General features: G+C 44.1%; 1 protein-coding gene across 4 annotated transcripts in view; it reads left to right on the top strand.

Annotated features, from left to right (window-relative positions):
* The window catches only part of arhgef39 (Rho guanine nucleotide exchange factor (GEF) 39), a 90,509-nt gene that overhangs the window by 56,794 nt on the left and 8,725 nt on the right, over positions 1-24,990 (top strand). For 3 of the 4 annotated variants that reach the window (XM_063072416.1, XM_063072415.1, XM_063072417.1), the window contains 4 exons: positions 1,652-1,722; positions 7,809-7,937; positions 10,754-10,983; positions 13,781-13,869. In XM_063072416.1, coding sequence (XP_062928486.1) covers positions 1,652-1,722; positions 7,809-7,937; positions 10,754-10,983; positions 13,781-13,869 — 519 coding nt within the window. The remainder of the gene's footprint in view (positions 1-1,651; positions 1,723-7,808; positions 7,938-10,753; positions 10,984-13,780; positions 13,870-24,990) is intronic. The other variant, XM_063072418.1, reaches the window with a different exon arrangement.

Below are 24,990 nucleotides of genomic sequence, written 5' to 3'. Positions count from 1 at the left end.
AATCCCATCTATTCTCCTCCTGGAGGAAGGGAAGATGGCGGTGCGACGCAGCGTGCGCGGCCTGTCCGGTGAATGATATCTGTATATGTCAAGTTGGGGACTGTGTACAATTCTGATTTGATGGAGACAGATATGAGAGCACAGCGGAACATCTGGAGAAGCTAATGAAATGCCCGCTTCGCTGCCACTGCTACTGTGTGGTCCGGAATCTCCGGAGCAGAAGGCCCCGAATCCTCGGCTTTGCTTGTTTTGGCAGCTGGGGCTAGTTGAAGGCGCTCGGCAGAGGATGGCATTCGGGAGGCTGGTCAGAGGCTTGAAGTTTTCGGACGGACAGACTCGGTGTCGGCTGTGGTCGGCTGCTTCCAAGGCATCGGCAGTTGTCGGTGCCTTGGAGGTTTATGGCAGGGAGTTTCTCCCTTTTGCCGTCTGCTATCGGGGACTCGGAAGTCGATCGACTCGGGGACTTGAGACTTTTTTTTTACCGTGCCCATGGTCTGTTCTTCATCAAATTATGGTATTGTTTTGCGCTGCTGTAACTATATGTTATAATTATATGGTTCTGTCAGTGTTAGTCTTTGGTTTGTCCTGTTTTCTGTGATATCACTCTGGAGGAACATTGTATCATTTCTTAATGCATGTATGCATTTCTAAATGACAATAAAAGAGAATTGAGTGTTCTCATAATTTAGATTATTTCCCTGTAAGTTCTTCTGTCTTGCATATCATTAACTCCTAGCACCCTTACCTTGGGGGTGGGGGGGGGTTGATTTATAGTCTCTAATTAAATTAACAGCCTGCAAGTCTTTGGGATGTTGGCAGACAGGAGCAAAGCCACACTGTCACAGGGAGAAGGAGCAAACTCTGTCAAAAATGATCCTAGGATGAGAATTGAACTTGTACCTCTAGAGCTGTAAATCAGCAGCACTCCCTGCTACCCCTCATGCAACCATGTGCTGACAAGTCCGTTTACCTGGGGTGATAGTGAGTATTGGTATCTCTGGTTGGGGTATTTGATGTGCTAGTGTTCGCTGAGTTTGGCAATTAGCTTACAGAGGTTTCCTGACCAGTCGAGGTGACATCCTCTGTGCAAATGGTGTTTCTCTCTGGGAGTGCTCACATTTAGATAGGATCCCATTCCCTTGCCTCAGTCCTGATTGGCTACCCTTTCAGTTGACCTGGGAACACAAGCTAGTGGTACAGAGACATGATCCACCATTGCTGTTCTTGGTACATGAAGACTGAGAAGGACATCCCTTTAACTAGGACCCTGTGGAGGTTCTGGTGCAGTCAAATTCGAAGCAGGCATGAGAATTTTTAGAAGCCTGGTTCTCTTCTGATAACTCGGTAAACAAACATTTCAAAATAGACGCCATTTACGAACTCCTAAGAGCCAAAGAAACGTGAGCCAGTAGGATTCAAAGATCAACTGAAGGGCTGGCAAATCAAGACCGAGGCAAGCGAATGTGGTCCTTTATATAAACGCGAGCACTCCCAGAGAGAGACACCAACAACTGCGCACCGAGAATGTCACCTCGACTGGCGATGAAACGTCTGCAAGCTAATTGCCAAGCTCAGTGGACACTGCAACATCAAAAGTCCATTTATATTTGCTTTGAAAATAATTGTTTTAAAATACCTATTTTTATTCCAGATACAAGCATCTGCTGCGAGATTTAATTGGAAACACCAACCCAGATGATCCAGAGTTCCAGCAACTTGAAAGTAAGTCGCATTTCCCAACTTTGAAATCGTGCAGTTGAAGTTGGTTTTTTTTTCCCTTTATTTTTGGTGAGCTGGGCATGACTGCCAAGCTCAGCATTAGTTGCCAAGGTGTTGGCAAGCTACATTTTTTGAACCCTGCAACTCTACTGGTGAAGCTGTCCCCACGGTGCTGTGGAGTTGGCCTTTGTAGGACGAGACTTGTGATGAAGGAACAGCACTACATTTCCAGGTTGAGGTGGTAGTGGTGCTCCCATGTCTTCCTGGTCGTCTTGGGTAGATCTCGCGCGGCTGCTGGAGTAACTACAGTGCATTTTGCAAATGGTGCACATTTCAACCAACGGGTAACCATTGGTGGAGGGCACGAGTATTTGGCAGTGGTTTTTTGTTTATTTGTTGAGATACAGTGAGGAGTAGGCCCTTCCAGTCTTTCAAGCTGCGCTGCCCAGCAATCCCCTGATGTAATCTTAGCCCAATCATGGGACAATTTGCAATAATCAATTAACCTACCAATCGTACATCTCTGGACTGTGGGAGAAAACTGGAGCACCCAGAGGAATCCCATGTGGCCACAGGGAGAACATACAAGCAGGCAGCGAGGGGAATCGAACCCAGGTTGCCTGAACAGTAAAGAGTTGTACCAAACACTACACTACCATTCAAAACACATTGCAAAGCTTTTCCATGTGTGTAATCCTGATAGATGCTTCCATCACTACATCAAAATCAGAATCAAGTTTATTATCTTATTGTTTTTTTGAGGATGTTTCTAAGAATGATCCTGGGAACGAAAGGGTTTTTTAAATAAATTTTTTAATGTGTTTCTACAATATAGCTACAGAAAAAACCCATCAACAATATATGAATCTATATATGAAACATTCTGGTTTCCTCGGCTGTGCTAGTCTCAGGAAGACCATCTCCAGCCCCGCCAAACGTGTGAGATTGAGGTGCGAGCCCCCCCGCCCACCCAACCCCACAAAAGCCCAAGGCCAACCTTATTGTCCCTCACCAAGAAAAACCTCCCGCTAATTGGATGGCACACATTCCACACCATCCCTCATCTTGAACAATAACCCAAACAGGCTGAGAGCAGAACAAACAGCTCTTACAGAGCTGCTAAATGAAATAACTACAGCATAATAGTAAAGATGTGAACAGTAAAGAAATATAATGGCAGAGGGAGGGGAAGAAATTGTTCCCTAAACATTGAATGTTGGCCTTCAGGCACCTGTTATCTCCACGCTGATGGTAGTAATGAAAAGGGGGCCTGTCCTAGATGGTGGGATGAATGCCACTTTTTTTGAGGCATCAGCTTTTGTCTTCAATGATGGGGATGCTAGCGCCCATGATGAAGCTAGTGCGGACTTAGAAGATTTAAAAGGGAGCTAGTGTAATCAAGGTAGTGCAAAAGGTAAAAAGAAATTAACAGAATGTAGAATATAGTGTCAGAGTTACAATGAATGTGCAGTGTGAGTCAACAAATAAAGTACAAGGGAGAGTCGGAGATCCAGTTCATCCTTATCTTATAAGAAGTCTGCTCAATAATCTTATGTCTGCGAGGTAGAAACTGTCCTTTCCCAAGCTTTTGTGTCTCCTGCCTGAACCGAGGGATGGGAGAAGAACATAGCTGGGGTGGGATGGGTCCGTGATTATTTTGGTCATTTTCCTGAGGTAGTGGGGAGTGTAGATGGAGTCTGTGGAGTGGGAGGCTGGTCTGTGTGATGCACTGGTTGGGCTACAGTCATATCTCTGCAAGTCTTGCAGTTTTGGGCAGTGCAGTTGCCGTACCAGCCTGTGACGCACCCAGATAGGATGCTTCCTGTGGTGGATCTGTAAAAATTGGTGATCGAAGGCAGGCAGAATGCCAGTCAACTGGGTTGCACTGACCTGTATGGCATCGAGCTGCACTCACCCAGACAAGTGGAGAATATCATTTTGATGAGGAAATGCCTAGGATGTGCACTCAGCCATCTCCTCCTTTTCTGATGGTTCAATGTGAACAAGGTGATAATTGGCTGTGTTGAATTTATCCTGCTTTTTGAGCACTGGGTATTCCTGGGCAATTTCCGCTTCTGTCAGGAAGATACCAGTGTTGCTAATATACTGGAATAGATTGGCCACAGACGAGGCTAATTATGAAACAAAGCCCTCCAGTACTGTAGCTTGGTGTTCTGTGTAACCTTTACTGTATCCACTGCTCTCAGACATTTCTTCATGTCACATAGATATTTAAAGGCCTAGATAAAGCAGATGTGGAGAGGAGATTTCCAATAGTGGAAGAGTATAAGACTAGAGGGCACAGCCTCAGAATAGAAGGATGTCCCTTTACAGTAGAGATAAGGAGGGATTTCTTTTCCTGGAGTATGGTGAATCTGGAATTCATTGCCACAGTTGTTTGTGGGGGCCAAGTCATTGAGTATATTTAAAGCAGAGGTTGATAGGTTCTTGGTTAGTGAGGGTGTCAAAGGTTATGGGGAGAAGGTGGGAGACTAGGGTTGAGAGGGGAAATAGATCAGCAATGATCGAATAGCAGATCAGACATGATGGCCCGAATGGCCTCATTCTGCTCCTACATCTTATGTTACACAGAGGGAATTGTGTTGGCTGAAGTCTGCCTTCTGTAATGGCAGGGATCTCAGGAGGAAGATAAGATAAGTATCCATTTGGTACTGCGTGTGTACAGTACAGCTTCGAGTTTCATACTCGCGCTGGGTCCCGCCACTACCAAGGACGGTCACATTCTTGAGGCTTTCTCCTATTGTTTAATTGTCTGTTGCCGTAAATCATTTAGTATGGTAGTGCTACAAAGCAGCGGCCTGACCCATTGGCTGAGGCCACTTGGGTCTCTTGAGTACTTGCCTGTTCAAAGTACATTGATTGTCAAAGTATATATACTAGATCCAACCTTGAGATTCATCTTCTTGCAGACAGACACAAAACAAACACAGCAGAACCCATTAAAAATAACCCCACACAACAAAGATCATGAAACACAAAATGTGCAAAAGAAAGCATGCAGTTCTGGTTCACGATGGCTCTACCGAACACATGCAACTGCTCACTGGTAGTTCAAAAGGCAAGAAATTGGACTAAAAACATTACTAATATCACATTCTCTGAAATAAGTTGCAGTAAATTCTGAGGGCGAAGAGAATTAGAGGGATGAAGCGTGCTGGTCCATTGCTGTATCACCATGGATGGAGTGAGCCTTTGGGAGAGAAGAAGTTGAGTTAGAGGAGTTCCAATGCCCGTAAAACCGGCCCGGGTGTGAGGTTCAATTGCTCTGGGCTCTGAGCCGATTTGCAGAAATTGAGCGTGGCTTTGGGCTGAGCGGCGAAATCTGGGCCCAGCGTGAGTCACTGGGAGGTGTGTTCTAGGCCCGAAGCCTTTCGCTGCAGTGATGCCTGGGTCCTAGTGTGAGATCCGATACGCTGTTTGGACAATTTAAATGATGTACTGGAAAATCAAGGCCTTAGGATTGGAGGCGAGAGCCAATTTTGCTCACTCTCCTGCGATGGGGACTCCTTGGTCCGTGGCAGTAAGCTGTGTGCCCACTAATATGATGGACTGATAATGAGACTTGGGCCTACTCCGGGCTGCTCTGGGGTTCAGATGTAAGGATTTATTTTGGTTTGGAATGTTGTTGCTTGCTTCTATCGTTTGCATGATTTACGTTTTTTTCCCTTTTCTCTGCACATCAGGTGTTGGTCTTTATTTTTTTTAATTGGGTTCTTTCAGGTTTCTTGCTTTGTGACTGCCTGTAAGCAAACAAATCCTAAGGTTGTATCATTTATACTTTCTCTGAAAATAAATGGTTACTTTAGAATCCTTTCAAATCTTTTGGAAAAAGTAAACAAATAACACACAAAATATGAACTACACAGTCCCCGAAGGTGAGTCGACAAGCATGGAGCGAGTTCAGCGTTGCAGCCGTTAGGCAGCCCAATGGCTGCATGCCACGGCCACGGAGACACGATCAGCGCTGAGGCAGGTGTCGACGGTGGCAGACCACAGCTGCACAGTCAGTTCAGTGCTGGGGCAAGAAAACCTTGCCGAGTAGTAAGCTGAAAACCAGTCTGGCCTTTTAGCAGGCGTGTAATCCCAAACAGTAACTTCATCAGGCTGGTGCTTCATTTTGGTACACCTGAAGGCCTGAACATTGAATATTCTAATTTCAGGTAAACTGCTCCCCCTCTTTCCACTTTTCTCTCCTAATCCACTCAATTCCTCCTACTATCCCACTCCCCTGAACAAATATCTAACCACCACTGTTTCTTTCTCCTCCTCCACATATTCCATTTTCCAATCACCGCACACTCTCATCTTCTGAGCACTCCTTCTTCTCCTTTCAAATACCATCACCTGTAACTCTTTGTTGCCTCCACCCATCACCTGCCAGCAGCTTTTGCCATTTCAATTTTTTTAATCTTAAATCTGCCTATCACCTCTTCTCGAACAGATCCACCTATCATTTGCTCCCTCTGGCATTACCCCTTTTCCTGAGTTTTTAGTGGTGTCTTCCCGCTGTTTCAGTCCAGATGAAAGTCCTTAACTCATTTCCCTCCACAGATGCTGCCTGGCTCACAGTTACTTCAGTTTTTTATTTGCTGCTGCACCTGTAGCGGCTCGCAGAATGAATTCTGAAAACCCTCATCAAATGAAGACAGATCCCATTGTTTAATATTGCTGGTAGAGGAGAGGAAGTGCTGGTCAAAGAAGGACAGCTTTAGAGTGCCAGCGATCAGAAGATTGGGGTTCAGTTCTCCTCACTGTCTGTAAGGAGTCGCTCCGTCGAGCTCCTCCGCTCCATCCGCCACGACAGACAGGATCTCCTGGTTGCCACCCACTTCAACTCTGCTTCACATTCCCTTTCAGATATGTCCATACATGGCCTCCTCTACTGCCATGATGAGCAAAACTCAGGTTGGAGGAGCAACACCTCATATACCGTCTAGGTAGTCTCCAGCCCCTTGGTATGAACATTGAATTCTCCCTTCCGGTAATTCCCTCCCCCTCCCTTCCCCTATCCCTATTTCACTCTGCCCCCTCCCCCAGCTGCCTATCACCTCCCTCATGGTTTCGCCTCCTTCTACTACCCATTGTGCTTTCCCCCATTCCTTCTTCACCTTTCCTGCCTATCACCTCCCTGCTTCCCCTCCCCCACTCCTTTATCTTTCCCCTTATTGGTTTTTCACCTGGAACCTACCAGCCTTCTCCTTCCCACCCTCCCCCCACCTTCTTTATAGGGCCTCAGCCCCTTCCCTCTACAGTCCTGATGAAGGGTTCTGGCCCGAGACGTTGACTGATCGTTTCCACAGATGCTGCCTGACCTGCTGAGTTCCTCCAGCGTGTTGTGAGTGTTGCTTTGACCCCAGCATCTGCAGAGTATTTTGTGTTTAGGAGTTGGTACGTTCTCCCTGTGGCCGTGTGGGTTTCCCCCAGGTGCTCCAGTTTCCTCCCTCATTCGAAGCATGTATGGATCAGGGTTAGTAAGCTGTGGCTATGCTTTGTTGGTGCTGGAAGCACAGCGACACTTGGGGTCTGCTTGCAGCGTATCTTCGGACTGTGTTGGTTGTTGATGCTTTGGTGTACATGTGAAAAATACGGCTAATATTTAAATCTTCAAAAGGGATTGTTGGAGTGATGGGCATTTCTGCTGCCAGTGATGGTCCTCTGAGTCTGTTCTATGCAGCACGATTAAAGTGCAACACAGACAATGCAGGGTTTTGAGACATTTAAAAAATATCAGAATTATTAAAGTGTTATTTAATGACTTTAGAAAAAGGTTTGCTAAATCTTCACCTACAAAATCAGCGGGCTTTGATATTCACCTAATACAAGATATTACTTGCCTAAGATTTTCCAGCTTGTGCATTCCTGATAAAACTGGTCCTCACTGGGGGTACTGAATCACAAAATCAATCCCTCGGTCTGCAGGCAAGCAGGCATTGCAAAAGCTGAAGACTTGAAATGCACTAACAATCAAAGTGCATGCTTTCATAAATGTAACCCAGTAATTCTTCAATTCCTTTTCAGAAAGCAGATTTATTTAAAAAACTGTCTTTGCTAATTTCTCTGATTGTCAGATGCAGTAAAGGCAATTTCCGAAGCTTCCCAGCACATTCAAGACCAAGCTCGGAGGCATGAGAATTACCTGCAGGTGCTAAGGGTGCAGAAACTGTTGAAAGGACAAAGGAGCAAGGTGTTGGCTCCAGGTTTGTTCTTGTGATCAGCAATTCCCTTTTATTTTTCTTGAGAACGATCCTGAATGTTGTAGAAATGTGAGAGCAGGAATTCCCGAAGGTTTTGGGTTGATTACAGCAGTTCTAATAATGAGGCATAAGCAAGAATTGGCTTAACTAATTTTGTCTCCTTCCTGAAGCTTTGGGCCTAGATTATTGAAGGCACAGTTTAGGCCTTTTATTTTAAGTCCCCCCCCCCAACACACACATGTTCTCCTTTTGTTTATCTCCTGAGAAATGCCCACATGTGTAACAGCACAAAGCGCCTAGTCATGAAAGCCAAGGCCTGTCAACCTCCCTGAGGACCAATTAATGGTGCTCCAAATCTTCTGGGCAGACAGATAAAACGGCTAGAGAGAGACTGAGAGAAAGATGAATACCGAACATGTAGAAAGCAGGATTTCTTTTTTAGATATTTGTAGGCATTTCTTAAGTGTTCCTCCTGAACTTAGCTGGAATTTTTCAATTTCAGTTTTCTGCATTTAGCTTGCTATAAATTGGCAACTAGTTATTTTTGAAACTAAGAAGCCTTTTATATACTTCCTGCTTTCACTAACTACGACTAACGTTAAGCAAAGGCAAGTGCTTACATTGACAGCAATTCAATATGTTGTTTTTAGTTTTATGGGTTTTAACTTCTGTATAAGATATTACTGCCAGGAAGTTCTAAGACTTAGTCGAGCAACCTTTTGCTCCGTCCTTGCCCCCTGCAAGCCTTTGAAGAGCTGCTGAGTTTTACTTTGAAACCAAAAGTTGAAAGTGTCTGACATGGAAAGGGTAGCATGAAAGTCTTGCTCTTTGAATTTTCTCTTTCAAAGTCCTGCTTAAAGTACCAGGGAGGGCAATAATGGACAGGTCCACAGCTTGCTGAGTACAGAATAAATCATCGATAATGAGCACCTTTGTTTTCATTGCATCCAGACCCAAAAGTAGTTTATTTTAACCCTTTTTTTAAATGAATTGCCAAAAACTTGTTTGTTAATTAGTTATGAGATAGTTATTAGAGGCTTCTGTCAAGGCTTAGAAATAGTCATCATTTTCTCCAGCTCTTTGAAGATTGGTCTTTATTGATTTAATTCAAAAATCAGCAATTGTAGGAAAGCAGCAGATTTTTCTTTGCATGCTAATTTTAGGAGGGCTGAAAATAATTGCAAACTATTTTAACTTTATTCTTCTGAGCAACAGTCTTGTTTTGTTTGCCTTTTGAAGCTTTACAAAGCAGGCGAGTGAATATCGAATTTTGCCTGAGGTGGGAAGCAATTTCTGATGTAATTTATCTACAAACATTTTTTTTAAAGCTTCTGTGTTGGATCACAAACTTTTTAGTCCACTTCAGTTTGAACGTGGTTATGCTTAGTTGATGCTGGCCAACAGTGTTCCCCGTGCTTGAATAGAACAGCTGCCAGATATTTGTAATGCCTTTTTAGTTACTCGGATAATTAAGTGATTAATTTTGCCATGCAAAACTTCCAGCAAGCAAGAGCGGTCATAGAGGACACAAATTGAAGGATAGATATTGCATTTTTGTAGCTGCAACTTGCCTTATTTATTTATTTATTTAGTGATTTAAAACAGGCTAGGCCTTTCTGGTCCTTTGAGCCATGGTGTCCCAGCAACCCCAATTAATCTTAACCTAATCACGGGACAACTTACAACGACCAATTAATCTGCCCGGTACATCTTTGGACTGTGGGAGTAAAATGGACGGCCCAGAGAAAGCCCACACATACCACGGGGGTGGAGTGGGGGAATGTACAGAGACTCCTTACAAAATAGCGCCAGAATTGAACTCTGAACTCGGGGGAGGCCTTGAGCTGTAATAGTGTCGGGCTACCCGCTACACTGGCATGGCGCCCATTAGGAGCAGTTCCCCTTCAGTAATCTGCAGTTATCATTATTCACCTACTTAAGTGAGTGAACATTGATGTCAGTAGTGGTTTCAACTCGCCTGTGAGGTTATGGGTTAGTCCTGGGCAATCCAGAGAGCTGCAGAGGGAGTACCACACAGTTGGGTGTGCTGATTTTTTAAGTGTGTTACAAAGCTCTGTCATTCCTATAACTGATCTGAAAGATCACACTAATATTTTGTTATGAAATCTTTTACAGCCATCTTAGAGTAGAAACGATGGGCCAAATAGCTCAATTCTGCTTTTATGTCTTAAGGTCTATGTCCTCCGGAATTCCAAATGACCCACATAATTAGTGAATCTAAAATATCCATGAAAATTGATGTGTTAACAGGTGTATGCTGTCAAAATCTCCTTCCCTTCAAGTACACCCACTATATGGTTTTTATCACTGGGCAAAAGAGGAAAATTTCCAAATTGGGTGACCAACTTTTTCACTACAACAGGGATATACCTCCTGCTGTAACGTTTTTGAACAAAATCCTTGCGTTTAGAAGAAAACACAATAGGGATGGGCACATTTTTGTTGGTTATGGAAGTAAAAGGGTTAACTTCCTCTACAGCTCTTTGGCACAGCTACAGAATCGCATAATGTGCACATTCTTTCCCAAGTGTCCTCATCAAAATACGTGTTTGTTATTCTTGTAATTTTAAGCCAATTGTAGACTGATAATTGTTAACTGCAGTTTAAATTAATGGAAAGTAAATTGGGACAATCAACAATACCCATGGAGAATTTTCCTTTTTGAAAAAGACCTGCCCTCCATGGGCTTCATATACTCTCCAGTGAAGTCACAGAACGAAAGTGAAAATTCCTTTTGTGCTTCCTAAACTTCATACAAAGTTTTTAAGTGAACAATTTTCATCTTTCTGTTACCACAGGAAGGAAATATATCCGTGAAGGCTGGCTGACTACTGTGCCACCTAAGGGTGAGGAGTTGAAACACAGAATGTTCTTTCTGTTCTCGGATATGCTGCTGATGACCAAACCTTGCCACCCGCTCCACCCTGTGCATTCTGACAAGTTTGTCTGGCAGAAGGCCTACCCTTTGATTGAGGGCACTGTAGAGAAAGTCTTTGGACACACTGAGAGTCAGGGAGGACTGATTAGCGTAAGTTTTCAAAAATAAAATACTCTTAATAGTGACCCATACTAGGTGTTAATGACTCCTTTGATTTCTTGGTATGACTGCCTTTGCTGATGTCTTCTAAGGAAACATGATTCTGCTTGAAAATACTCAGGCAGTCAATCACGTAACAGTTCCAGAGAGAGAAATGGTCAACTTTCTGGTCATTGGCTGAGTTTTGCGGAAGGTTTAGTGAGAAACAGGAAGTGCAGGAGACAGCAGATCAGGCTGCACCTGTGGCAAGAGAAACATAGCCAACGTTTCAGTTTGCAGACCCTTGGTTAGAACAGGGAAGGAGACAAAAGGAGCTTGTTCAGCTCAGGGAGGGCATTTTTACTGACAGTAAAAACGGGGTGACCTGGATTCAGTACAAAACCATAACTATTTGTTCCCATTTTGTCCGTCACCTCTGCCGTAAGTTGAATCAAATCTGTTCATGTTATTATCTTGCAAGCCACATCAATATCTTTCGGCTCTGAATCTCCTCAATGGCTGTTTAACTGAAATTGTGTTCCGTTTTGGTCCTTTTATTCAAGATTATACTAGTATTACTGGCAGTCCAGAAGGGACTCTCGTGACTGATTCCTTGGATGAAAGGGTTGTCCTATCATGAAAGGTTTGAAAAGATTGGGCCAGTATTCTTTCGAGTGTAGAAGAATAGGGGTAATTTTATTAAGGCACATAAGGGGGTGTGGACAAGGTTGTTGTCAAGCAACACACATAAAAGTTGCTGGTGAACACAGCAGGCCAGGCAGCATCTCTAGGAAGAGGTACATTCGATGGTTCGGGCTAAGACTCTTCATCCTGACGAAGGGTCTCGGCCCAAAACGTCGACTGTACCTCTTCCTAGAGATGCTGCGTTCACCAGCAACTTTTATGTGTGTTGCTTGAAATTCCAGCATCTGCAGATTTCCTCGTGTAAGGTTGTTGTCAAGATGTTTCTCCAAAATGGAGAATCTCAGAGGAAGGACTTAGTTATAAAGGGGGCTTCATTTAATATTGAGTGTCTTGGAGTCTCTTTTAGCACAAGACAGTGAATCTCTGGAACTCTACCCTAGAAGTTTGTGGAGACATAATCAGCCTACCGGCAGATCACTCTATGAAAGATGAGGGAATTGAGGACTATGGGGATCTGGGACAAAGAAAGGGTTCAGATCCTGGGCAGAGCAACAATAATAATATTGAGAGGTGGGCAAGCTTGAGGGGTGAAGTGTCTTGGTCTTATCTTCTTGTTTGTTCTTGTAGAGGTGAGTCCAATTGTCCTTCAAAATATTTGACCCTTGACATGTTAAACAGTACTTGCACTTCTTCCATTACAAAAAGTGTCATGTATTAATAAATATAAGATCAGTAAGATGTGGGTGTTAATTAATCTAATCATTTTGCATGTATATATCAAAGGCAATTTCATTTTCAGCCATTTTATTATTAAAAGTAATTAGCAGGTAGTTTTAACAGATTAAAATGAAAAACATAGATGGCTTTGAGCTACAGATGAAATGGATAATTTTATTGACTTAAATGTTTCCCCTTTGCAAAACCATTCAATTTCAGTTTTTCACTTACTGAGATATTTAAATGTTCAGAGCGGGATATATGTTCAAGTCTGCCTCTGCCAATTCCGTCAAGCTCTTTATTTAAGTATTTGGCTTTCCCTAATAACTCTACTGCCATTTCATCATCCCATTATCCTGCAAAGAAAATTTCTTTTAGGATAATAATGCAGTAATATTATTGTTCATTTTTTTCCCCTCTCTCGCTAAGTCAGTTTATCAATCTGGCTGCTACCTGTAAGCACTGCAAATTGCAGTCGGCAACATGAGCCACTCACATCTTAACTTGAAGAATTAAAGAGAAATTAAATTTGACAGCATTAAATTCAGAGGCTCAATCTGCGCCCCAATTTATATGCAAAATGAAATGATTCATGAAAATATCTTTCACTTTTGCATGCAGATTTGAAAGAGAATTCAGTAGACTCTGCAGTCCATAATGTGTTCACGCTTTCATATTATATTGCAGCTACTGCGGGCTGCTTTTGATGTATAAATAATCAACCTGAATTATGCCCAGTACAAATGCTGGTGCACTGCTGTTCTTGTGTTACAATGTAATTTCTGCCCCAGAGAGTCAAATTTCCTTGACAAATTCTTAATTACTGTGTTTCCACAGACGGTGGATCTATTTGTGCATAAATCTTAAGTATTCCCAGAAGGCGAGGAACTAACATTATCAACAGTTTCACTTGGCCTGTTCAATGAACTTCATAATTAGATAATACAATTGATGACAGCATATTTGAAATCTTTATTCTTTTTGAATTCTATGGTACGAGTATATTTTACTGCAAGATATATTTAGATGATCATTTACTTAGAGTTAACCTGACAAAATTCAACACAGGAATGTGGAGCAAGAAATCCAGCTATTTGTCAGTGGTATGATTAAAGTCCATAATTTTTATGCTTTTACACCCTCCTCATAAGGCTAACTTCATATTTTTGTAACAAAGAAATACTGTTGTCTTGGACAGGGTGTTTGATTTTATTTGAAGGCACTAATGTTGGTGCAAGTTGAACTTGTCAATGATGGTTATTGATAATGTACTATTGCTTTCTTAAATGGTTTTGAATATTTCATGACGCGTGATCTATAGATAGGGTAAATTGGAAAAGCTTGAACATTACTGATCAACATAATTTTAGTGACTTTCTGTTTAAAAGTTCAGCGGAAATGCTGAGTGAAACCTAGTGAGGTCTCCTTTTATAAATCTGTCTTCCAGCTAACCTTTCCTGAGGAAAAGGTCCTTGTAATGTCGAATGACCAAGAAGACATCAACAACTGGTATCGGTGCCTGTCTGCTGCCATTGGGTAGGTCTCTTTGCCAAGCTGGCTGTCCTTGCTTCAGCCGCTGACCTTGGGAAGAACTCCTGACAAAAGGTCGGAATGGATTCATTGATCAGCCAGAGCAAGTGTATGACAGTCTTTTCCTTAATTGAATCCCAAAAGGGGCCAGACGTGGGTTATTATTACAGAAATCAACCGATAGTGCTCATTAGAAGCTCCACAGACTGTGTGGTTTACTAATTAGTTTATTATACAGACACCTTGGCGATGGGGGAAAGTTGTCGTTTTGCCCTTTATCGCACAAGGGATGCTGTTAAAAGTTTAATCAGTTGGCACTGACCAGCTTCGTGGTGGCTGCGCACTGGTCATTACTGAGGTCACCCCTGCTGTATCAGTGCCGGCAGGGTCACAGTTTGAACCCTAAGTAGAATGTGTTGCAAGCCTGCATAACCCTCCCACCTGAAAGAAGCCTGCTATAAAATGCACGCGATGGGGTGCAGAGCACCAGACTGCCTGCACAACCGACAGGATCTTGTTAAAAGTTTCCCTTTACTTGCCTTGTTATAGATGATATTGTCAAAGCATCTGTTAGCCATAGTTATCAAGTCGTTGAAAGTTTTGTTTAAAAACCCAGAACAATTAGTGTTTTATTTTAGTACTGCCCTGCTCACTGACAGGAATGTGTGCAATCCCTAGGGTTTTAACTATGTTCTTTTTATTCTGCAGTGTACAAATGGTCAATGGTAAATTGCCTAATTTGGGATCAATATCATTAACATCTTAAATAATTGCTGGCTTCTTGTTATTTAATTCGAATTACTGCCCTTCACACAGAAAAGACTAAAAATGTAATGCTTTTAACAGGGTTGTAGAAGTTGTTACTGCAGAATGTTTTGCCAATTTTACATGCTTGGTACCAGATGAAAGATTGCAACTGCTGAGGGGGAAATTAGTTTGGGATTCTTTTAAGGACTGGCTTGCTGGAATCCCCAGAAACATTTTAGGATCTTTTTTTTTAATTGAATTGTGTAAGTCATGTGATATCCTGGAATTGCTAATTTGCAAGGCAAAAATAAAAAAAAAATAAACTGCAGGTTCTGGAAATCAGAAAGAAAGGCATAAAATGCTGGAAATACTCCAGAGGTCAGACAGGATCTGTACGAAGGGAAACAGAGTTAATACTTCAGATGGGAGATTGTCAGAATTGGAAAAAGTGGATCAGTCCTGATGAAGAATCTCGGTCCGAAATGCCGACTGTACTTTTTTCCATAAGTGCTGCCTGACCTGCTGAGTTCCTCAGGCAGTAATAGGCAATCAGTTTACAAAGCAGTTCATCATTGGGATGTTGGGGGGGGAACTCACACAGTCATGAGGAGAACGTGCAGACTCCACATGAACGGCACTAGAGGACAGAATTAAACCCGAGTCTCTGGAACAGTGAGACAATGGCATACTTTGTTTTGTGAACACAGCTTACTTCATTTTGTGAAAAGTGCAAGACTGTTTGGTGGCAGGGCTCTGGGCACGATCAGTGTGTCCACTGGTGAGACATCTACCACGTTATCAAAGGTGTAACGCAGTAGCTATGTGGTGCATTCATAGAGGTGAAGTACAATCTGAAGCGTGTGTTGGCCTTAAACATTACCTACTAATTGTAGAGTAGCAGTAGTGTGATCACTTGAGTTATGATGTTCTCCCATGGGGTTATTCCCGTAATGGAGAATGCCTGTGCGTGACCCTGTTTAACAGGGGGAGGTTGATGCACGGGCATCCACCACATGTCCTTGACAGATTGAGGTCAGAGTCCAGTGACACGGAACGCAAGACGACTGGGGCCGTTACTGCACCAGCCTTCCTCCGCCTTCACTGCCACTGTGATGTGTCGTCGGCTTCCGCCAGCTCCACGGATGAAGTCTTGGTGGAATTACTCTTTGTCTGGAACCTCCCCTGACCTTACTGTCATGGATCACCTTCCTGGTAGCTAAGCTCCAGACGGCATCACTCTCCTTAGGCTAGGGACGCTTGAGGAGGTCGATCAAAAGGCTGCAGACCCAGAGTGTTGTGAGCATGTCCAGCCGACTGCTGTAGAGAAGCCATGGGTCTTGTGATAAACTGTGACATTTCTTTTTGAAGCTTATGAGAACAATGAAGCAGGAAATTTCATGCCAGTGAGAGGGCTCGTTACCAGAGTCAGAGGCTCCATCTTCCTGCAGGCAAAGGTTTTCATCACTATTCCATTACTCGGTCATTTCTCCTTCCCCATTTGCCAGTGTTGTCCACATCACCTACTCCCAGACTGTCTCCTGATCATCTGGCCACCACTCAACCCTTTGAAACTGCCACCCCTATCCTCCGTATCATCTTCACAGCCTCCCCCCAACCCCTTGGTAATCCTCTCCCCTCTTCCCATATCCAAGGTGGAGTGCAGCAGAATGTCCCTGTGTGAGGTGGAGCATCCAAGCCTGCCTTCAGGAATTCCAGCCTCCCCCCACCCCCCCACCTCCAAAGACCACTGCCACCCATCACATACATTGTCTCCTCCACCAAGCTCACAGAGGCTTGCTTTTGGTATCATAAACTTGTGTTGGCGTTCCTAACAGTAGCTCCTAACTTGCTACTATTAGCTCCTAACTAACAGTAGCACCCCTTCCCCTTTCTCCTTTTTTCCATTCCCCTCTTATCCCTTCTCTCTTCCTCATCTGCCTCTTCATCTCCTCTGATGCCCCTCCTCCTCTTTCTCCCATGTCCACTCTCCTCTCTTATCAGATTCTTTCTTCCTTCAGCTCTTTACCTCTTAGACTGACCCACCTCCTAGCTTCTCACTTCATCTCCCTGCAACCCCACCCACCTACCTTCCCGTCATTTGACCTTCTGTTCCTCCAGAATTTTTGTGTTGGTTGCTCTGGAATTTCTGCATCTGCTGAATCGCTTGTGCTCTTAGCCGGCTTCGGGAATTTCATTCTCGTTTGGTTGACTACTCAGGCTCATACTGATGGGGAGTGTCCTACTGAGCATTGCAGGAGCTGGCCTGGTCCTCCTGAGGGGTGCTTGTTTCCCACCATGTTGAGACGCTCCCCTGTAGTGCTGGCCGAGGTGAGTGCAGTCAGATTCTCAGAACGTGGTTCCACAAGCTTGACTATTCCAATAGTGTAAGCATAGTAGTGCTTATGACGGTGACTAAAGAATCTGACGTCTTGGTATCTTCCCTCATCCAAATTTTCCAAAGGCCATTCTGTCATCTCACCACCTGGACGTGGGCTCCACATTTCCCTCCCATCTCCAAAGGAAATTCATTGTGAAACTTTCGTGTGGTGTCTTAAGACAGTTGTAAACTATTTAATAGTTTCCAAATACAATAAGTTGGGCTCTTGACCTCATAATCTACTTCAGGGTTTCTCAACCGGGGTTCCATGAGAGGTCGCCGGGGTTCCGCGGAAGATCATGATTTAAAAACAACATAATTTTTTGAACCTCACATAATGTGAGCACGCGCAGTGGTGGGCAGTGGCCAAGCTGCACCGTTAGCAATCTCAGCCCAGTGTGGCGGTGCACAGTAGGACCGTGTTTATTTGGTTGAGTGTGTTCTCGGTTTTTAACATGAGATAGGGGAGGCGGTTGATAATTGGTGAGTGTTGTATTGCATGGAGGGGAGGATGGTAGGCTGATGAGGACCATGAGTGCGTTTTCTGAGCATTGAATGGGCGGCTCACCCAACTTGGGCTGTGACGTCAGCTTCTCCCTCCCGAATTACCTCCCCCAACTTCCCCTTGCACACCACCGACTGACTTGTGGGAGCCTACAAATTCTACCAGTGTAGCAGAAAATTGGAGGAAAATTTTCATTCTAAAGACAGTCTAGTGTGACAATTTTAGAAGAGGAGGTGTGAGATGGAAGAGGAGGATTCTAGGCCGAGGCCTGCGGACAATTCTGATAAGGTTAATGATGAAGAATTACAGTCTTCTGTGTCATTTCACTGCACTAGTGCAACAACGGATGCAAAAAGGTCTGTCTTTTAAAACTATAGAAGTTTATTTACACAACAAATACACAAAGTACAAACTTTGTTATCCGCAAACAACGAAGGGTCTCGGCCTGAAACGTCAACTGCACCTCTTCCTAGAGATGCTGCCTGGCCTGCTGCGTTCACCAGCAACTTTGATGTGTGTTGCTTGAACTTTGTTATCTGTTATTTTTATACCCCCTCGTACTCCATCCGTTATTTTTATACATTGACTTCTCTAACATCCACTAATGCCCCATCTCCCCCTCGTACCCCATCCGTTATTTTTATACACACATTCTTTCTCTCACTCTCCTTTTTCTCCCTCTGTCCCTCTGACTATACCCCTTGCCCATCCTCTGGGTTCCCTCCCCCACCCCTTTTCCTTCTCCCTGGGCCTCCTGTCCCATGATCCTCTCATATCCCTTTTGCCAATCACCTGTCCAGCTCTTGGCTCCATCCCTCCCCCTCCTGTCTTCTCCTATCATTTTGGATCTCCCCCTCCCCCTCCAACTTTCAAATCTCTTACTAGCTCTTCCTTCAGTTAGTCCTGACGAAGGGTCTCGGCCTGAAACGTCGACTGTACCTCTTCCTACAGATGCTGCCTGGCCTGCTGCGTTCACCAGCAACTTTGATGTGTGTTGCTTGAAATTCCAGCATCTGCAGATTTCCTGTCGTTTGTAGTACAAACTTTCACTATTTGCAAAGCCATAAATACATTTAAAATACATTGCTACTATATAAAACAGTTGATTCCCTGGCGGCCCACTGCTCCCGGAAATCCCCACTGTACCTATTGAGACTGCGTGCTCCCTCTCCAAGGACAGCCGGGCATGAAGGTATCCTTGGAACTGGGGCAGCGATTCGGCCCTGGCAGAGCCCTCAACTTTCCCACGCCTAGGCCTTTTGGCCAGGCCCAGGAGCAAGTCCACCAGGCGATTCTCCTCACGAACTCCCCCCCCCCCCACCCCCACCTTCTGTACTGGGTGCTGGTATATAAGGAGCACGGGGCTGAAGTGCTGCCAGACCCTGAGCAGCAGCCCCTTCAGATACTGGGGCTGCAGCCTCTCACACTCCATATCAGCCTGGTACACTGACTCCTCCCGGCCACAGAATGGACAGTTGGATGGGTTGTTAGTGAACCTGCCCTATGCAACACCAATATACAGGGGAAGGAGCCCTGCGTAAAGAGATTTCCACTGGGGACTTCCTCCGCTGCGAGTTGGCAAAACAGACTGCCAAAGCGAGTCTGATCAGCAGACGAAGGCAAGGCAGTGAATTAGAGGAGTACTTTCAGAAAATACTTGGGCAGATTTTACTAAGTGCTTTGAAGATGAAGAATGGCTGCGGAAACTAGCCTACTTAACAAACATTTTTCATTCTACGAACCAGTTGAACAAGTCTCTGCAAGGCCCTGGAGAAAATGTCTTAGCTTCAAGTGACAAGATTTTGGGATTTTAAAGAAAACCGAACCTTTAGAAAAAAACATGCTGCAAAAGGGAATCTTGAAATGTTTCCTCTGCTGCTTGGGCTTGAGAGTGAGGAAGGATATCAGAAAGACTCGAGTCTTATTGAAAACCACATGGGAGAACTTCAGAGGATAATTGGAACAGCATTTTCCCCTCTTTCAGCACAAGTGTATTTCTGGGTGAGGGACACTGTCTATGAATCTCCTGCTCAGCCTGAGAACTTGACTGTGAGAGAAGAGGAAGAACTTTGTGAGCTGCACTCTGATCATGCACTCAAGATGAGATTTACTGACCTGCCCCTGGACAAGTTCTGGATTTCTGTGAATGAAAAGTATCCTGTTATTCATAGGAAAGCAATGAACATTTTGCTCCAATTTTCAACCTCTTACATGTGTGAGCAAGCTTTGTCTTGTTTAACAAACATCAACAGCAAGGATAGAAATAGTCTCATTTCAGTTGAAGGTGAAATCCATGTGTACTTATCTCAAGTTCGACCCAGAATTGTGCAATTTATTATGTTCGCCTTATGAGTTGTTAAAATTTATGAAGAGAAAGAACGAGTAATTTCAACAAAGGTAAGCTAAGCTTAACTATCTGTTTTTTTTAAGAAAGGCTGGCTAAAAATTCATTGTCTACACAAACAAATATTGACAATTATTTTTGGATTATTATATCTACAACTTACTGATCATGTTAATGTACTGTGCATGAGCTGCAGATATACTAATTGTTTTGCTAGGGACCTGAAAATTATTTCAAAGGTTCCTTCAGGGCAAAAAGATTGAGAAAGGCTGATCTACTTCATTATGATCTTGCACCTTATTGATTCCCTGCACTGCACTTTCTCCATAGCTTTACTATTTTATTCCATATTTTCATTGTTTTACCTTGTTCTACCTCAATGCACTGTGTAATGATCTGATCTGTATAAACAGTATACAAGACAAGGTTTTCATTGTACCTCTGTACATGTGACAATTAATAAACCAATTCCAATTTATGTGGGAAATAAAATGAGGGATGAGCCATTTCCAGCTGGCTATGACCTTGTTTTGGTACTATCTGTCGGACCACTTACACAGCAGTTCTATAGTTGCAACTCATTTACTTTATCAGCTGAGAAGATGCTCTTATTTGTATTTTTTTTGTCTCTTCCTTTTTCATAATGGGGGTTAAACATTTGAAAACTTGTCAAGGAAAGATTTAAAACAAAATCTGTGAATGCTGAAAACCTACAGTGCTTGAATTGCTCAGCAGGTCGGGCTGCTGTCTACATTTTGTTTTCGTTTGGGGAAGGATATTCAGTAGCATGAGACCATCAACGTGCACTCCGGTGTGTATCCAGAGTATCGGAGCATGTTGACGGTCACCTGCTGCTGTAGTCCATCCACTCCCAGGTTCAACATGTGCACTTTGAGATGCTCTTCTGCACACCGCTGTACAATGCATAGTTATTTGAGTTACTGTCACCTCCCTGTCAACTTGAAGCAGTCTGGCCATTCTCCTTTCATCTCTCATATTAACAAGGTGATAGAACTGCTTCTCACTGGATTTTTTTTTTATTTTCACTCTATTCTAAGGAATGTACTGAATGAAAATCCCAAGAGATCAGCAATCTCTGAGATACTCAAACCAGCCTGCCTGGTACCAACAATCATTCCATGGTCAGAATCATTTAGATTACATTTCTTCCCAATTCTGATATTTGGTCTGAACAACAGAACCTCTTGACCATGTCTGCATGCTTTTATACATTGAGCTGCTGGCACATAATTGACTGATTAAATATCTGTATTAACGTGCAGGTTAATAAAGTAGCCACTGAGTATACTTTAAAAACGCAAACAACAGGAATTCTGCAGATGCTGTCGTCCCCCCCATCCCTCCCCACTGATCTCCCTCCTGGCACTTATCCGTGTAAGCGGAACAAGTGCTACACATGCCCTTACACTTCCTCCCTTACCACCATTCAGGGCCCCAAACAATCCTTCCAGGTGAGGCGAAACTTCACCTGTGAGTCGGCTGGGGTGATATACTGCGTCCGGTGCTCCCGATGTGGCCTTTTATATATTGGCGAGACCCGTCGCAGACTGGGAGACCGCTTTGCTGAACACCTACACTCTGTCCGCCAGAGAAAGCAGGATCTCCCAGTGGCCACACATTTTAATTCCACATCCCATTCCCATTCTGACATGTCTATCCACGGCCTCCTCTACTGTAAAGATGAAGCCACACTCAGGTTGGAGGAACAACACCTTATATTCCATCTGGGTAGCCTCCAACCTGATGGCATGAACATCGACTTCTCTAACTTCCACTAATGCCCCACCTCCCCCCCGTACCCCATCTGTTATTTATTTATATACACACATTCTTTCTCTCACTCTCCTTTTTCTCCCTCTGTCCCTCTGAATATACCCCTTGCCCATCCTCTGGGATCCCCCCCCCCACGTCTTTCTTCCTGGACCTCCTGTCCCATGATCCTCTCGTATCCCTTTTGCCAATCACCTGTCCAGCTCTCGGCTCTATCCCTCCCCCTCCTGTCTTCTCCTATCATTTTGAATCTCCCCCTCCCCCTCCCCCTCCAACTTTCAAATCTCTCACTCACTCTTCCTTCAGTTAGTCCTGACGAAGGGTCTCGGCCTGAAACATCGACTGCTCCTCTTCCTAGAGATGCTGCCTGGCCTGCTGCGTTCACCAGCAACTTTGATGTGTGTTGACTGAGTATACCTTATGGAATGGAGGAAAGAATCTGCAATATAGAACTGCCAACCATTATTAACAAAGATGCATCATCATTAGAAGATAGAAAACAGAAGCAGGAATAGACCATTTGGCTCCTCAGAGCTGCTCCATCACTCAGTGAGGTTATGGTTGATTGTCAACATTTCGATATGAAACTCTGCATCAGGATTGCTTGAATCAGGTTTCAGACGAAATGCCGATGGTTCCTTTCCTCATACAAATTCTGCTCAACCTGCTGAGCTCTTCCAGCAGGCTGCTTGCTATTCCAGATTCCAGCATCTGTAGTCTTCCTGTGTGTCCAGTTTGTACTTGATGTTTAGTGTATGGACATATCTTGTCCATCTCTACTTTGTTGTGGATTTATTATTGTCACATTTACTGAGATACAGTGAAAAGCTTGTCTTGCAAACTGTTCATGTAGATCAAATCACTACACAGTGCTTTGAGATGAACAAGCTAAATCAAAAGCAACGCAGAATAAAGTGTAAAAAATTCAGTGCAGGTAAACAAAGTGCAAGATCATGTGGGATCAAGAGTCCATCTTGTTGTGTAAGAGTTCGCTCAGGAGTCTAATAGCAGCAAGATAAAACCTGTCCTTGACCCTGGTATTATATGCTTTCGGGCTTTGTGTCTTCTGCCTGATGGGAGAGGGGAGAGAGGTGGATAGGGTCTCTGATTATGCTGGCTGCTTTACTGAGGCAGCGAGCAGTATAGAGGGGAAGCTGGTTTCCATGATGTGCTGAGCTGTGTCAGCAACTCTGCAGTTTTCATGGTCATGTGCAGAGTAGTTGCCATACCAAACCATGATGCGTTCGTGTAGAATGCTTTCTATGATGCTTTGATAAAGTTGGTAAAGATCGATGGGGACACGGCAGGTCTCTTTAGCCTCCTGAGGAAGGAGAGGTGTTGGTGAGCGTTCTTGGCTGTGGCATCAGGGCAGGCTATTGGTGATGTTCATTCCTCGGAACCTAAAGCTCTCGACCCACCCGACCTGAACAACAGTTGATGTAGAAGGCAGATGATGTAACATTGTGGAGCATTGGGGTTTAGAAATATCACGGTGGAAGTGTTGCTGCCTGCCATTACTGATTGCAGTCTGTTGGTTGGGAAGGCAAGTATGCAGCCGTGCAGGAGAGAAGTGTCAGAGTCGGGGTGCTCCAGCAGAGCTGGTGTGGTGCGGCGTCCCAGTGTTGACCCGGCTGAAGACAAGCTGTGTTGTGTTTGACTGCAGACTGCTGCAACATTCGTGGACTCAGGGTCTTGGACTGTATATTTTTTGTGCATGACTATACTTCACTGATATCTTGTATGTGCTTTGTGCTGTGCGTGACTGTCAGTACTGTGTTCTTCACCTTGGCCCTGGACTAACAGTGTTTCGTTTGGCTGTATTCATGGGCATTCATGCAAGGTGCAACGACAATTAAACTTGATCCAGTTGCAGAGGGAGGCATTGACTCCCAGGCTCTGGAGTTGAGTGTTGGGATGCCTGTTGTTATTACTGTGTGGTGATTTTGTATAATGCAACGACTTGGATGTCATTCTAGACGACAATTAAGAGCCAGATGCATTGACGTGTAAATGGGGTTGCTAATGAAGACAAAATAACTTACCAATGGGTCTTGTTAGATTTTTGTGACAATCTGACTATTGCATCCTCTTTAATTTTAAGCTGGCTCCAACTTGTTTTATGTCCAAACTGAAGTAAAATGTTCGGTCTCCTGCTTTGCTATTTAAGTTTGTTTCTCTGGATTTCTGGTCCAGTGGTGCTGTGCCCTTGAAGCCTGTACTAGATGTTGTAAGTAAATTGTTTTTTAAAAGATTTAGCAAAAAAAAATTTAAAACACAGCCTTAGTGTTTTATTAGTGGCATCGTGATTTTGAGCTAACCAGACGGTCACAATAGCACCAGTGAGCGTGCCTGACTGAGCGAGTGCTTCTCTCCGTTCTGTATCGTCACTGGTCAGGACTTCGCACTAGTGGGTGAGGAAGTTGTTATCTCCCCAGGAGACTTTGAGACTGCCCCTGCTGCATGGTAATCACTGCCGCCTTTGGAGTCCGGCCTAGGCAGCTGACACTTCCTGACGAAGGGTCTCGGCCTGAAACGTCGACTGCACCTCTTCCTACAGATGCTGCCCAGCCTGCTGCGTTCACCAGCAACTTTGATGTGTGTTGCTTGAATTTCCAGCATCTGCAGAATTCCTGTAGTCAGCTGACACTTCTTGTGAGTTGGGCTGAGCTTTAATCATCAGAGCGAAGAAGAGTATTGTGAGGGCAATGCCTGAGCCAGTGACGGTGGGAGTCTGTCCTGGGTGCAGCCCCAGCCACTTCCCTTGGCTGAGTAAGAGTTTAAAAAAAAAGTTAGCTTTATTTGTCACATGTACATGGAAACGTACAGTGCAATGCATCATTTACGCCAAATCAAAGCAGCGAGAATTGTATTGAGTAGCCGGCAAGTGATTTCACAATTCCAGCGCCAGAGTAGCTTGCTCACGGATCACTAACCCTAACCGTATGTCTTTAGAACGTGGATGGAAACCCACGTTGTCACAGGGAAAATGTACAAACTTCTTACACACAGTGATGGAAATGAACCCAGGTCGCTGATGCTGTAATAGTGTTACACAAATAGCTATGCTACCGTGCAGTCCAGTAATAAAACAATTTAGCAATTTTCATCGTTTTCTTCTCATTTTGTTCCTACTTTCCATCTGAACTGGACGTTGTTGGAAATCGAGAGGAAACAGGTGTTCCACGCCATCACAGGGAGAAGGAACAAACCTCTTTCAGTTGCAGAAATCGAACCCCGATCGTGCAGCTGGCTGTGTTCACTGAAATCTTCAACCTCTCAGCCGGCAGTGTGTGGTATCCACCTGCTTCAAGTAAGCTTCAATCGTACCGGCCACTTCGGTGGTGACGTCTGTTATCTGTCAAG

Source organism: Mobula hypostoma, chromosome 20 (genome assembly GCF_963921235.1).
Source record: "Mobula hypostoma chromosome 20, sMobHyp1.1, whole genome shotgun sequence".
Taxonomy (NCBI): Eukaryota; Metazoa; Chordata; class Chondrichthyes; order Myliobatiformes; family Myliobatidae; genus Mobula; species Mobula hypostoma.
The sequence above is the reverse complement of the archived record's forward strand: the minus strand, read 5'-3'. Positions and strand labels throughout refer to the sequence as shown.